Raw genomic sequence first — 16,333 nt, forward strand, 5'->3', positions numbered from 1 at the left:
TTAAAAAGCTACAAATTTCAAAGAAGCTTGCTATGGGATACATCATTATGACCACCTCAGAGCTGGGTGGGATGGCTGTGAATAAAGCACGTGTTGGTGACTCGGCACGCCAGGATCTTGATGTACATGTCAATTTGACGTGAATCCCTATACAGGCACTTGAACATCTTATAAAATGCAGAATGTCGCACATATTCATCTCTGGACACCCAGGACGCGATTGACCAGTAAATGCGAGCCTCTTGCATCGTCCGCCTTACTGGAAAAATAACCTAAATACCCAAATGATAATGACTTGGTAAGTGTTTCATTAGTATTTGCTTATCTTTTTTGCTTCTAATTATCAAATTAAGATTTGGGGAAGACATTCTAATATAAAACTCTCTAGATAGGGATTTTGGAGCCAGCCTATGAGAAAACTATTAGGAATCTAAAATGTAGAAACATTCTCAAGATTACTTTTAACTTTCTCTTTTCATCCTTCCCACTCTCATCCTTTGATTTGAGGAGAACAGAGAAAGAAGACAATTGGAACTTCAATAGTATATGTCCTGGGTTACTTTGAAGAAAATGCTGATCTTGGAAATTCTGTTCTCTAGTTCTCTTACTCTTGAAAATATTTCAACCACCTGTGCCCAGGAAGAGGCAAGCTTTTGGTGGATTGTGTGCAATGCAGGGAAGGCTGCCCATGTCAAAAATTGCAGTGAAATTCTGATTCCTTTGCATTAGAATCTATCACTATGAATGCCTAGGCGCCTGCTTTATGTAGTTGCATCTAGAATATAGAAGTCATGAATCTTTTTCTTACAAAATGAGATATTTCAAAACACCATACACATTACAGAGGTCACCTCTTTCATTCATGAATAAAGCATGAAAGCCCTCAGCAGCATGCTCACCTGGCTGAATTGCCTCTCTATGAATTCTTGAAGTTCTAGTAGATTTTTCACATTCTCTCTGGCACTTGATAGGATAGTATCTGAGACTTCTTTCATACTCCGCAGGTCCGTGACTAGATGATACAGAGGTATATCCCAGGAGTACAGTAACATGAGTATACACTTACTAAGGTCTTCATTCTAAGTAACCAGAAGAAACAGTCTCATTAAAATAATCATAATTCAGTGGTTTTGGCAGCATGTGATCTTTGCTCAGAGCAGCTGACCTAAAAAACTTTTGGTTATTCCTATATGTATGCAGAGATTTTTGAAGGTAGTAAAAGTTGCAAAAGTATAAAAGGTAAGCTGTTAGTTCACACTTTGCTGAAATATAAAAATCTAGGTTATTTTAGGAACTGACTCTTCTGATGCGTTCTAATTTATAACATGAAGAAATTTCTTTTTTCCTCTGAAATTCTACCACCACTCAGTGAGTTCTTTTGTGTTTGTATATTTGCGTGAGAGAATCTAAGTATTTACGGCAAGTCAGTACGTGCCTGCAGTGCCTGACCCAGGAAAGAGGGATTCCACCTGTGCCCACGTCATTGTCACCCAGTGATTCATTCGTATTAATGAATCAGATGAGTCCTTTGTATTGATGTTTGATCGGTATTTGTTTTATGATATTACAACAAAGAGACGAGGAAGAAGACATGGCATTCCTAAATAGGCTTCTCTCCTCAGCTGATCCCGGACACCAGCCCCCTGCTGATCTCAGAACACTCTGTTTTGTTGACATGTTTCCGGGCAGAAAATGGCACAGCCTTGTCGTTAGTAACAGCTTCAGTGGGATTCACAATGGAGAGTTTCCCCCTCTTAGTTCACTACTACTAGCAGAATTGAGCCTGAAAATCCCGGGGACAGAAGATCTCTAGTTAATATGCTTGATTTCTTTACAGCCATAAACTGTTTTACTGGTAAAGAACAGAGAACTGAGTAGGATTAAATATAGTAATGCACATAAAGTGGTTAGTAAAATGTATGGCCATGTAGTAACTCTCAATAAACTTTAAATTTAAGTTTATTGAACAATCCTCTTCTTCTTCTTCTTTGACTTTTTTCCTTTATTTGATCATCCTCACTATTAATGAGTTTAACAGAGGAAAAGAATGCTGGTATCATTAAGAAAGTTGTAAAGACAGAAAATGTTATTTTAAGGGGGGATGAATGTGAAAATATTTTAAATAATGTTAGGACGAAGGATAATGCAGGAAATCAGAAAGGAGAGATTATAACGGTGAAAATTTGGAGCGGCCATAAATGATTGAGGCTTGATATGTAAACTGTATTGTCCTCAGAACAGAGGCAATTGTTGTGGCCATGAAAAGCAAAGCGATGTTTTATAGGCCATTTGGGGGGAGACTTACAAATTAAGAATAAAAGGTAACAGAAGAGTCATTGAGGATGATGAATGAAGGAGGTATCAGAGAAGTAGACTCAGAATCAGGAGAGCCTTGAAAGGCAGATGTGGTGGCTCGGGTGGTGCAGTATAGATCTCCCACGTAGGAGTCACTAGTAACAGGGAGTACTCAAAACTGTGGTGTGTTTCTTACATATTCATGAATTTTGCAATCTTATATTTTACACATGAAAGTTCCCATTCATTTCCTGTTTTTGTATAGTATAATAGCTGCAATCCTGTGTCTAATGCTTTGGTTGAACTAAAGTTGTCTGCATGGACAATTTAGATCTGTTATTTATCGTGCTACTACAGATCTTTAGTCATCCCTTGATTTCACTCATGCTTCATCAAGGGCATACTATAATTTCTCTTCAGTTATTTACAGTTCCTCCACCTTTTTCTGCATGTACACTTACCATTATATCTAATATTATGAAGCCTGGTAAGCTATATACTGTCTCATTTGACGTAGTGAAAAACCCAGGTGAAAAACTCACGTTCATATTTAGGGCTTTTTCTCTTTCTTGGGGAGTATGGAAGGGATTGGTGTGGCAGCTGTTGGTAGCATTGATAGTGTACGATACGTTCTGAGCATATTTTTCATCCTGCAAGTGATCAGGCAGTTAATTAGAGTTGTTAGGCAGTCGGTAGATGAACCCATTACCAGAACATTAACATGTTTAACAGTCTTGTATATTTTTTAATGAGGGGGCATCACAAAATTTGAAAGTCATTCTTTTCCTACTTTTTCAATACATTGTCTCTATAAAAATGATTTTACATATAACTTTTCTAAGTTCAACCTTTTCCCTTCTATATTTTATTATTATCTTTTTTTTTTACTTTTTAGTATTTGAACAAAATATAGTCTTTTGTACCAATACTTGGTGCTTCCCAGGTGACAGTAGTGGTCAAGAACATTCCTGCCAATGCAGGAGATATAAGAAGACTCAGGTTTGATCCCTAGGTGAGGAGCATCCCTTGCAAGAGGGTATAGCAGCATACCCCAGTATTCTTGCCTGTCCAATCCTATGGACAGAGGAGCCTGTTGGGCTACAGTCAGTAGGGTTGCAAAGAATTGGACACAACTGACGTGACTTAGAATGCATCCATGCACCTATATTTAACCATTTAGTCTTTTGTTTACTGTGGGTTAGAGCCAATATATTCCCTTATAAGGAGTTATACAGTTGTAACTCTGACATCTCTGAATCCGCACACCAGAAACCTTAGTGTTCATCCCAGGTGCAGAATGCAATGTTGTTTATGGTGACAAAGTGTTATGGCAGAAAAACATGGCATAAAGTTATAGGAAATACTAAAAAATGGACTGAGAATAATGAGAGTAGAAAAATCTAGCTAACACATTGATAGAGAAAAACTAATCTTTAGCAAAAGTTATGCACATTTCAAGAGATTCCTTGGAAGAGTTGGAGAAAAATGGACAGTCAAAAGTGGAGGAATAAACAAAAACTAGTGAGTAAAAAGAACTACGTGAATTTAATAGAAACCTTCAGCACCACGTTTTATTAGCTGTCTACTCTACTGTGTGCTCCCTGATAGACCTAAAAGAATTAACATACAACTTTCAAATACTTTCCTCAGAAAAATAATAATTGTTTCCAATTGAAAACTCCCTTTCTACTGTAGCTCTAAAGCTATTCACTGCAAATCTTAAAACAATAAATTGTAGCATTAAAAAAACTAACACTATTTGATTTTGTGACCAGAATTCAGCTTTGTTTAACATGTTCCATCCACACAGTTCACTGCAGAGCAGTTCTCATTTATTGGCTATTTACTCTAAGCCTGGAGAAGAAAGCCCAGAGAGACACTGAAGGACCTGAAAATCAGCATGCTTCCTTTTCCCCAGTCCCACCTAAAAGTGCTTTGTGTCAGGTAGTATTGTGGACTGAATCTGTGTTCTTCAAGTTCATTGTTAGAGCCCTAACTGCCAAAGCACTGTGTTTTGAAAAGGGTTCCAACTTTTTGGGACCCCATGGACTGTAGCCCACAAGACTACTCTGTCCATGGAAGTTCTCAGGCAAGAATACTAGAGTGGCCTGCCGTTTCCTTCTCTAGGGAATCTTCCAGACCCAGGGATAGAACCCAGGTCTCTCACATTGAGGGCAGATTCTTTACCATCTGAGCCACCAGTGAAGCCCATTAAGGTTAAATGAGCTCTTAGGGTGGAACACTCATCCAATAGGTTTAGTGTCTTCATGAAGCGAAACACCAGAGAATTCTCTCTGTGTCTCTGTGTCTTTTCCTCTATCTCTCTTCCCCACCGCCCACCCTGTGTGAGGACGAACAGAGAAGCCAGCCTGGGAGGAAAGAGTTCTGACCAGAACCTCACCTTGCTGGCACCCTGATCTGGGACTTTTAGCCTCCAGAACAGTGAGGAAATAAATTTGTTGTTGATTCCACTGAGTCTATTGTATTCTTTTATGGCGTTCTTTTTTTTTTAATATTTTATTTATTTATTTTTGGCTGTGCTGAGTCTCCATTGCTGCTTTTCTCTAGTTGTGGAGGGCAGGGGCTACTCTCTGGTTGCCGTGCACAGGCTTCTCATCGCAGTACCTTCTCTTATTGCCAAGCACAGACTCCAAGGCATGCGGGCTTCAGGAGTTGTGGCTCCCTGACTCTAGAGTGCAGGCTCAGTAGTTGTAGTGCCTGGGCTTAGTTGCTCTTTGGTACGTGGGATCTTCCCTGATCAGGGATCAAACCTGGGTCTCCTGCACTGGCAGGCTGATTCTTTACCACTGAGCTACCAGGGAAACCCCCTTTTGTGGCATTCTTGATGACAAATACTAAATGATTTATTTTAAAAATTTACAAAAGAAAATGAATGAAAGGAAATTGAAAAAGTTATTGCACTTCTTAGGAATCTTTGAGATTTCACAAAACTGATCCTGTTTTCAATTTCCACATCTTATGAGCTGATGGCTTCTTTGACCTAGAGACGGTGTTAATCAAAGTTTGGCTGATGCAGCCTTCTTGTTGAAAGGACAGTATAGCCCAGTCACTTATGCAAGGGTTCCATCTGCAAGCCTGGAAGGCTACAGTCCATGGGGTCGCAAGAGCCAGACACGACTTAGCAACTAAACCACCACCACCACAGTACTTACAAACTCATGGAACATTATGATGGAATGCTTAAAGATGTTGTGGGACAGCCTGGAGGCATTGAGAAACAGGTCTGTAAGGGATTCCAGGGGGATGTCAAACACGTCAGGACAGCAGGACCGGCATGAGTTGCCTTGGCACAAGAGCAGATTTGACATGACCAGCAGCAGGAGCAGGCAGGACCCTGTTTAATTAAAAATATGAGCCATTCTGAGATGATCCAGTCACCTGATGTTATCAAATCCATCTGGTGGAGGGAAGGCTTCTCTTTCCCTGTTTCTCTGAGCAGGAGTTGGCGCTATAGTAGCTGGGGTGGGAAGGAACGTATTCTGTGTCAATTTAAATGGATGATGATATTTGCACAGATAGATAGTTGGAGAAGTAGGTTACTCCCTATAATTTTATATTGCTCCCAGAAGCGCTTCTGTGCTCTGCAAACATTTGGAGCTTAATTCTGAGCCAGACTGTTTAGGCCATTTTTTAAAGACAGTTTAGTGTTGGGACTCTGCAGACTCTGGCAACAGGGCCCTCTAGGAGTTTGTAATTTTTTCACACTACATTGACTAATGCTTGAATTTTAGACACTGAAATGACAAGAAAAGTCCAGTTGATCTGTGTGGTTTACCATCATGCTGGGGTAAGAGTAAACACATGACTGACTGATCGCTACTTTTGAGTACAAAGAGAATACTAAGAGAAAAAGGATACTGTACCTTGGATCTGCTCACTTACCTTAGTAACCCGATGCATGTTTTTGATACTTTCCCAAAAGCTTAAACGTGTTAAAATTTGTGTTTCACAAGAACCCTGTGAAATAGCCTTAATCTTCACTATGATCATCAAGTTATGTTAATGAAGATGTGATGACTTGGAGAGGACAAGTGATTTTCCCCAGGTCCCATTATTAGCAGATACAGGTGACTGGGCACCAATACACTCATCTGTTCACTTCCTGATGTCACATCACACATGCCTGTGGCCCTTGGTCTGCATGTGTGTAACCAGGACCACATCAGGAGCTGTGATGACTCTGCTTAAAGAGAAAAATATTTTGTCTTTGACTGCAAAACAAAGCAACCCTAGAATATTGGTTTTATCCACTTGTTCTGCTCTGTCTACAAAACACTCACTGTTACAGTCTCTGACAATTATCAGTGTGGGGGCCTGGTTCTCCTGGCTAGCCTTTCTTCTAGGCACCTTGGCGGCTCTTCTACTTTTGTGCATTTTTAATCCTCTCGTTACATTTGTTTCTTCAAGAAAACAGCAAATAAATCTCCAAATGGTAATACAAGAATATTACCTGGTCAGCACCCAAGACAACGTCACTGGCTCTGCAAACAAGGCCTGCGCTTTCCTGACTTTGACATTTTAGGGACAAAATTTATCTGTCTGTTCAGGAGTACATCCTGACAACCCATGAGGCTTAGTTTTTGAACCATCTCCAAGCATCTCCTCTTTGATAATAAAACTAGACTTAATGTTTCCATGATGTGTTGTAATATTTCAGAAATTATTCCTGGCACTACCTTTGGCCAAGGAAAGCATAAAATCGTAGACACTTGCAAGCATGATTTTAATATTACTTTTGCTGTGAGTCCTTTGTACACAAGCAGAATTTAAGACTGAAGTGAGCAAGAATTGAGTATGAACAAGAGAACTGATAAAGTAGAGATTTTATCCTCCTGAATGAGATCTGAACATGATTCTTTTTCCAATTTACCAGAAGAGTCATAACTTAATTAAGGATAAGATATCAGCATTTACTAGGTTTTCTCTGCTCTTAGTTAGTTTAAAGAGGCATGGTATCTAAGAATAAAATGGTTAGTTAGAATTAGGTGATGAAAATAAAAGAAGTGGTTCTCAAAGGAAGACATATAAGTTGGAGAAATTTGGGACTATATCTCTCATCAACTAAAGACCTTATTGTGACAGGAAAGGAGAATAATAGCTTATATAACATAGACGTATTTATGTGCATATATTTCTGTGCATGTATACATGTGTTATGCATAAAAATATGCTTAATTCCTTCATGGAAATTTGAACCTTATAAAATTCTACTTTATAAGAGCTGGTAAATATAGCAGAACACCCAAATTCCTAATGTGATTGATCATTTATTGGTAGAGGACTAACTATATGATTTGTTTTTCTGTTAAAATGTTATTCGTGTGTTTGCTTTGGTAGCACATATGTTAAAAAATTGGAATAATACTGAGATTAGCATGGCCCCTGCCCAAGGATGACACACAAATTTGTGAAGCCTTCCATATTTTTCTCTAACAACTTCGAAGGTTGGGACGGGAAGGATGGTGGGAAGGAGGTTCAAGAGCGAGGGGACACAGGTATACCAATGGCTGATTCATGCTGATGTTTGGCCGAAAGCAGTACAGTATTGTAAAGCAATACTTCAATTAAACATCCCCTTCAATTAAACATCAATAAATTCAATTATTAAAACTATTACTGGGGATCATATAACAGGTTCAGATATCCATTGTATGACTAAAGAGGATCTGACTGGAAACTGATGGTGTCAATTATCATTGGTTAGTGATTCATTAACTTTATTTTTTTTTTTTTTAGTTTTTTATTTTTTAAATTTTAAAATCTTTCATTCTTACTTGCATTCCCAAACATGAACCCCCCTCCCACCTCCCTCCCCATAACATCTTTCTGGGTCATCCCCATGCACCAGCCCCAAGCATGCTGCATCCTGCGTCAGACATAGACTGGCGATTCAATTCACATGATAGTATACATGTTAGAATGTCATTCTCCCAAATCATCCCACCCTCTCCCTCTCCCTCTGAGTCCAAAAGTCCGTTATACACATCTGTGTCTCTTTCCCTGTCTTGCATACAGGGTCGTCATTGCCATCTTCCTAAATTCCATATATATGTGTTAGTATACTGTATTGGTGTTTTTCTCTCTGGCTTACTTCACTCTGTATAATTGGCTCCAGTTTCATCCATCTCATCAGAACTGACTCAAATGAATTCTTTTTAATGGCTGAGTAATACTCCATTGTGTATATGTACCACAGCTTTCTTATCCATTCATCTGCTGATGGACATCTAGGTTGTTTCCATGTCCTGGCTATTATAAACAGTGCTGCGATGAACATTGGGGTACATGTGTCTCTTTCCATTCTGGTTTCCTCGGTGTGTATGCCCAGCAGTGGGATTGCTGGGTCATAAGGTAGTTCTATTTGCAATTTTTTAAGGAATCTCCACACTGTTCTCCATAGTGGCTGTACTAGTTTGCATTCCCATCAACAGTGTAGGAGGGTTCCCTTTTCTCCACACCCTCTCCAGCATTTATTGCTTGCAGATTTTTGGATCGCAGCCATTCTGACTGGTGTGAAGTGGTACCTCATTGTGGTTTTGATTTGCATTTCTCTAATAATGAGTGATGTTGAGCATCTTTTCATGTGTTTGTTAGCCATCCGTATGTCTTCTTTGGAGAAATGTCTATTTCGTTCTTTGGCCCATTTTTTGAATAAACTAACAAACACTACTATCTGTGATTCCGTGTCATAGCAAGCTATAATTCTTGTCTGTGTTTGCGTTTAGGAGGCATAGTGCCCAAACTTTGAAACTGAGGCTGTTCCCAGAGACACACAGTCGTGAGTCCTGCCCAGGGTGTTTTTTCCTGATGCTGGAGGCTTCTGTTCTCTGGTCTACTAAGGCTGAAATTTTCTCCCCTGAGCATTCTCTGGTACTATCATGTGCACAAGTCTTTATATTTTGGTTTTCTAATTTGATTCTCTTATTCCTTTAATCAGACTACCAAGTCCCTTTACGATTTATTTTTCAGACCCTTTTGTGCTTTGATCTTCCTGATGCTCATTAGTGTATTTGCTTCCATGTCTACCTCTCTGAGTAGTTTTCAGCATCTACATAAACCCTACCCTATTCTCTTACTGCCTGGATTTTGGCGTTTTGCATCAGCATATTTTATGAACTTCATTTACCTTCTGGTGCAGTTTCTGGTATACAGCTTAAGCTGGTTGGCTCCTATCTGGCTTTGTCATGTTGTCTCCAAAATTAGAGAAATCTGCTTTCTTTCTAGGCAATACTGCCCCTTGCTTTGAAACCATTGCTAATTTTCTGTTATTTCACTTCCTGCCTCATAAGTTTTGTCTTTCTCAATCTACTATAACTTGAGTACCATGTGCCTCTATGTTGGTATTACTATTTTAAATAAATATCAACCTAGTATATCAGAGAATTAAAGGGAATAAAATTACAAGTGTTAGTAATAATGCATTCCCCCAATTTATAATCCAGTAATGCTCCCAGTTTTAACTGACTTTCTATGCATGTATTGTTGTGGTCCCCTACGCATTTTTCCTTACTAGGTGTTTCAATTTTGAAATAGAATGTAGAAAACAATGGAGTGGAAAATTCTGAAAATCACCCTGGATTTTAGATGCCTCAAGGTTAAGTATGTAATTATTAGTCTTTTTAAATTAGTAGGGTATTCTGAGCACATATACCTCAGTGTAGAGTGATTGCTATTGAGTGAAGAATGTATACTGTGAACTGCAATCACCAAACAGGTGATTGGAGATAAAGAAAGCAATGCCAGGAAGACACAGGCTTCTGTTCTGGAAGGAAAAACCTTACAGTGTCTCTCATCTACAGTCTACTCTTCAGATTTTTCAAAACACTTGCTCTTCCTCTGCTCATTTAATAATTTGGGTTGTTTTAATTTCTTTTCCTACTGAGTTGCATGAGTCTCTTATATATACTTGGATAGGAAGCCCTTACCAAATATGTGATTTGCAAATATTTTTTTTTTCATTCCATAGGTTGTCATTTCATTTTATTGATGGCTTTTTCTTTACTATGCAGAAGGTTTCGAGTTTGATGTGGTCTCACTAGTTTATTTTTGCAGTTCTTGACTTTGCTTTGATGACTGAGTTGTTTGAGCTGCTTGTATTTTGGAAAGAAATCCTTTATCAGTTGTTTTATTTGCTATTATCTTCTTCCATGCTTACCAAAACACACAGACTGGCTGAATGGATAAAAAAACAAGACCCATATTTATGCTGTCTACAAGAGACCCACTTCAGTCCTAGAGACACATACAGATGGAAAGTGAGAGGATGGAAAAAGATATTCCATGCAAATGGAGAAAAAAAGAAAGCGAGATTGGCAATTCTCATATCAAAAAAAATAGACCTTAAAATCAAAACTATTATAAGACATAAAGAAGGACACTACCAAATGATCAAGGGATCAATCCAATAAAAAGACATAACAATTTTAACTATTTATGTACCCTACATAAGAACACCTCAATACATAAGGTAAACACTAACTGACATTAAAGGGGATATTGACAGTAACACAATAATAGTAGGCATGTTAACACTGCACCTATACAAATGGACAGGTCATCAAAATGGAAAAGTAATAAGGAAACATAAGCCTAAAAGTAAATGTTAGAGCAAACAGACCTAACTGATATCTCAGCACATTCCATCCAAATGCAGAAGAATACAATTTCTTCTCAAGTGCACATGGAACATTTTCCTCATCTTGGGTCACTAATCAAACCTCAGTAACTTTAAGGAAATTGAAATTATTTCAAGCATTTTCTCAGACCCAAATACTATAAGAATAGATATCGATAATAGGAAAAAATAAAATTAAAGAACACAAACACATGGTGATTGAACAGCATATTTCTAAATAATGAACAGGTTACTGAAGAAATAAGGGAAATCAAAACATTCCTAGAAACAAAGAACAATGAAAACATGATGATCTAAAACCTACAGGATGCAACAAAAGCAATTCTAAGGGGGAAGTTTATAGTAATAGAAATCCTATCTCAAGAAACGCATAAACAGACAACCTAACTTTACATATCTTTAACTCTTTTTATATTTCTCTTATCAAAGTCTTAAACGTTTTCTATAAAATTTTTTGACACCTTGCTTAAGGTTATTTCTAAGTGGTTTATCCTTTTTTGATGCAATAGTAAATGGGATTGTTTTCTTTATTCCACTTTCTATTGTTCATTGTTGATATATAGGTAGGCAACTGAGTTTTGTATATTGAAATATAGTAAACATAATATATGCTACATCTTTAAAGAATAGACATTTTCCTACAAATAAGACATATAGACGATCAAAAGGTATATGACAAGATGCTCAGCATCAGTAATAATCAAACAAAATGCAGATCAAAAGCACAAGAGTTATCACCTCATACCTATTTAAAAGGCTAATACCAAAAATGTAAGAAATGACAAATGTTATTGAGGATGTGGAGAAAAGGAGTGCTTATGCACTGTTGGTAGGGATGCAACTCCCACAGAAACATACTCTGGAGTTTCCACAAGAAATTTAAAAGAGAACAGTTATGTGATCCATTATCCCACTTCTGGATATATAGTCAAAGGAAATGAAATATTGTCTCAAAGAGATATCCCTATTCCCGTGCTCGTTGCAGCATTATTCACAGCAGCCTTATTATAGAAACAACAATTTTTCAACAGGTGAATGGATTAAAACAATGTGATGTGACATATATAGGTAAATGTTATTTAGCCATTAGAAAAAGAAAGAAATTCTTCCATTTGTGGCAACATGGATGAAACTGGAGGGCATTATGCTAAATGAACTAAGTCAGAGAAAGACAAATACCATAGGATCTCAAGTATAAGGAGTTTCAAAAAAAAAAAAAAAAAAGAAGATGGAACTCAGAGTAGAAAAGCGATCACCAAAGACTGGAGGGTAGGACAAATAGGGAGATTTTTAAAGGTTAAATATTTTCATGTATAAAAAATTAATAAGGTCTGAGGATCTAATTTTGAGTGTCATGATCTAATCATGAGATCTAACTATGAGACTGAACAAGCTCTGGGAGTTGGTTATGGACAGGGAAGTCCGTGTTGCCACAGTCCATGGGGTCACAAAGAGTGAGACACCACTGAATGACGGACTGAACTGAAGAGAGTGGATCTTACCTGTGTTCTCCTCAAAAAACAAAAGTTAAATATATGTGGTGATGGCAATGTTACTTAATAGAAAAGGAAACTTGTTCCTAATACATGCACAAATGGGGGTGGACAAGATGACGGAGGGGTGGGTGGAAGCGGGGTACACCTCTCTCCACAGATGCATCAAGAACATCCAAAGACTCAGCAGTTCCCATAGAAGACCAGGTGAATACTGGCAGGACTTCCTGACTACTGAGAAGAAATATCCGGATCCATACAGAACTCGGTAGGACAAAGGGAAGAAGGGACAAGGAAGAAGGGGAAAGAAGGAGCAGAGCAAGTGGGACCAGCCTGCACCTGGGGGAGAAGGAGCTGAAGCACCAGGGAGAGATTCCCGCCTCCACGGCCATCCACTGGGACGGGGGAGGCATTTGAAGCAGTTGGGGAGTGAACTCACTAATCTGTCACAGTCTGAACTGAGGGAGAACCACACAGACAAGCCATGCTGCAGCCTTTCATACCTCGGACAGGGTTGTAAGTCCACTGGCATCCACAGAAGCTGGGAGCTGGAGCCATGGGGATTGTGGAATGATCCCAGGGAGAGGACTCCTGTTGACTGTGGGGAGTCAGCCAGATGGGATGGCATGGGATGGAGGAAATCTGCTGCATGGAATGCTTCTTAAGGAAAACTATCAGGCCATAAAAGTAGGGTTCCACTGCCTGTGGAGTAGAGCTATCTCTTTCTCAATGCTGGTACCTGCAGGTTGAGCAATAGAGAAAGACCTCAGTGAGTGTGGTCCTTGAGTGCCTGATGCAATAAGCAATGGAAAACTTTGAAAGTCTATATACCCGCCCCTACCCTATTCTCTGTCTACATTTTGGGTTTTAGCATCGTAATATCTTTATGAAATTGAATTTCTTCTGGTAGAGTTTCTGGTTTACAAATTAAGCTAACTCCTCACAGCTGGCTCATTCTTGCTGTTTCAAGAAACTTTGAGAACCTTCCTTCCTCTCAAGGCAATACTGCCCTTTCCTTTACTACCATTGCCGACTTCCCATACTTTGACTTCTTGCCTAATATATTCTGTCTTTCTCTATTCACTATAACTTTAGTAGTATGGATCCCTGTGTTGGTATTAATATTTATAATAAATTATTAATGGATGCAATAGAGAATCAAAAGGACTACAGTTACAACAGTAGTAACAAGTTACCCCAAAATTAGAATTCATTAATGCTCTCATTTAAAAATGATTTTCTATCTATATATTATTGAGGTCTCTTAACTCATTTTCCTTACTAGGTGGCTCAATTCTGAAATGAAACATAGATAACAATGGACTGGTAAACTCTGGAAATTACCTTCCTTTTGATATGCCTCATTAGTAAGTATGCAAATATTAGTTGTTGTCCCACCCCCCCACCCCCCCCGCCAATGGGGCTGTTCTTAGCACATATTATAGCTCACTGTGGGATGATTGCTATTGACTGAAAAATGTACACTGTGAACTGTAATTGTCAAACAAGTGAGTGGAGATGAAGAAAGTAATGCCAGGAAGGCATAGGCTTTTGTTGTTGTAGAAGAAAAACCTTGTTGTGTCTCTCATCTACAGGCTAATGTTCAGATTTAATGAAACTGTTACTTTTCTTATGCTCCATTAAAAATTTGGATTATTTTTGGTTTTCTATCCTTGAGTTGTATGTGTCATGTATTTTTGGACATCAAGCCCTTATCAAATATATGATTTGAAAATATCTTCTGTCAATCTGTAAATTTCCATTTGATTTTGTTGATGTTTCTTTGGAGTTTGATGTCGTCCCACTTGTATGTTTTTGCAGTTGTTGCCTTTGCTTTTGGTGTGAAATCCAAAAACTCATTGCAAAGACTGATGGCAAGAAGATTACCTTGATGTTTTCTTCTAGGGGTTTAATCACTTAAAGTTTTTTGTTCAACTTTTTAATCCCTTTTTAGTTGACTTTTGTGTATGGTGAAAGACAGGGGCACAGTTTTTCATAGGAATATCCAGTATTTCCAGTGCCATTTTTGAAAAACTTGACCTTTCCCCACTGGATATTCTTGGCTCCTTTTTCGTAAGCTAACCAACAATATATGGATGTGCATTTCTTGCTAGCTTCTCTGTTCTGCTGTATTGATCTCTGTGTCTGTTTTCCTGCCAGAAGCAAATCATTCTGTTTTGATTACTATAGCTTTCTAATACAATTTCACTCCAGCACTCTTGCCTGGAAAATCCCATGGACAGAGGAGCCTGGTGGGCTGCAGTCCATGGGGTCACCAAGAGTCAGACATGACTGAGCGACTTCACTTTCACTTTTCACTTTCATGCATTGGAGAAGGAAATGGCAGCCCACTCCAGTGTTCTTGCTTGGAGAATCCCAGGGACGGGGGAGCCTGGTAGGCTGCCGTCTATGGGGTCACACAGAGTCAGAAACGACTGAAGTGACTTAGCAGTAGCAGTAGCTAATACAATTTAAATCAGCAAACCTAGTCTCAAACTTTGTTCTTCTTTCCCAAGATCACTTGACTCTTTGGTGTTTTGTGATTTCATACAGCAGAATAGACCAAGAAGAGATGGGAAAAGTACACAGAAGAACTATACAAAAAAAAAAAAATCTTAATTACCCATATAATCACAATGGTGTAGTTTCTCACTCAGAGCCAGACATTCTGCAATGTGAAATCAAGTGGGCCTTAAGAAGCACAGCTGCCCATAAAGCTAGTGGAGGTGATAGAATGCCAGCAAAGCTAGTTAAAATCCTCAAAGATGATGCTATTAAAGTGCTCCACTCAATGTGTCAGAAAACTTGGAAAAGCCAGCAGTAGCCAGAAGACAGGAAGAGGTCAATCCTCGTCCCAATTCCCAAGATGGGCAGTACTGAAGAATGTTCAAGCCACTGAACATTTGAACTCATCTCCCATGCTAGTAAGGTTATGCTCAATTCCTCCAGGCTAGGCTTCAGCATTATATGAACCTAGAACTTCCAGATGTTCAATCTGCATTTAGAAAAGTCAGAGGAACCAGAGATCAAATTGCCAACAGTTGCTGGAACATAGAGAAAGCAAGGGAATTCCAGAAAAACATCTGCTTCATTGACCTCACCAAACTGTGTGGATCACAACAAAGTGGAAAATTCTTAAGGAGATGGGCATACCAGAACAACCTTACCTGTCTTCTGAGAAACCTGCATGCAATTCAAAAAGCATAATTTTAGAGGCAGAGAAGGAACAATAAACCGGTTCAAAATTAGTGAAGGAGTCCATCAAGGCTGAATATTTCACCCTGCTGATTTAACTTATATATAGTGCATGTCATGCGAAATGCGGACTGGATGAATCCTAAAGGCTGGAATCGAGATTGCTGGGAGAAATATCAACAACCTCAGATATGTGAAAGATATCATTTTATGGCAGAAAGCGAAGAGGAACTAAAGAGTCTCTTGATGAGGGTGAAAGAGAGTGAAAAAGCTGGCTTAAAATTCAATATCAAAAAAACTAAGATCATGACATCTGATCCCATCACTTACATGCAAATAGAAGGGGAAAAGGTGGAAGCAGTGACAGACTTCCTCTTCTTGGGCTCTAAAATCACTGTGAATGGTGACTGCAGTCATGAAATTAGAAGGCGATTGCTTCTTGGCAGAAAAGCTGTGACAAACCTAGACAGTGTGTTAAAAGCAAAAACATCACTTTGCTGACAGAGCTCTGTATAATCAAGGCTAGGCTCTTTCCAGTAGTCATGTGCACATGTAAGAGCTGGACGGACAGTAAAGAAGACAAAATGCTGAAGAACTGATGTTTTCAAACTGTGGTGCTGTAGAAGACTCTTGAGAGTCCGTGGGCACCAAGGAGATCAAACCAGTCAACCTTAAAGGAAATCAACCCCATATA

General features: G+C 38.8%; 1 protein-coding gene and 1 non-coding gene across 2 annotated transcripts; one reads left to right on the forward strand and one right to left on the reverse strand.

Moving 5' to 3' along the window:
• Positions 1 to 56: 56 nt before the first annotated feature.
• LOC138425183 (placental prolactin-related protein 3-like) lies at positions 57 to 13,002 on the reverse strand. The gene is made up of 5 exons (XM_070289409.1): positions 12,948 to 13,002; positions 5,469 to 5,650; positions 2,838 to 2,945; positions 900 to 1,079; positions 57 to 272 (listed from the first exon to the last, which is right to left on the reverse strand). Exons 1-5 carry the CDS (start codon positions 13,000 to 13,002, stop codon positions 57 to 59), a joined length of 741 nt encoding a protein of 246 aa, XP_070145510.1.
• LOC138426128 (U6 spliceosomal RNA) lies at positions 7,638 to 7,743 on the forward strand. The gene has a single exon (XR_011251552.1). It is a non-coding gene; the product is annotated as a U6 spliceosomal RNA (small nuclear RNA).
• Positions 13,003 to 16,333: the final 3,331 nt, after the last annotated feature.

This window comes from Ovis canadensis, chromosome 20 (genome assembly GCF_042477335.2).
Source record: "Ovis canadensis isolate MfBH-ARS-UI-01 breed Bighorn chromosome 20, ARS-UI_OviCan_v2, whole genome shotgun sequence".
Taxonomy (NCBI): Eukaryota; Metazoa; Chordata; class Mammalia; order Artiodactyla; family Bovidae; genus Ovis; species Ovis canadensis.

Excerpts from the sequence above, each read along its gene's own strand:
- LOC138425183 (XM_070289409.1), bottom strand. The coding sequence starts at position 13,002 with ATGGCTCCAGCTCCCAGCTTCTGTGGATGCCAGTGGACTTACAACCCT. Across the intron at positions 2,946-5,468 it reads TCATAATGTTCCATGAGTTT|GATGAAAAATATGCTCAGAA; the intron begins GTAAGTACTGTG and ends GATCACTTGCAG. Across the intron at positions 1,080-2,837 it reads AAAAAGCCCTAAATATGAAC|AATGAAGACCTTAGTAAGTG; the intron begins GTGAGTTTTTCA and ends CTGGTTACTTAG.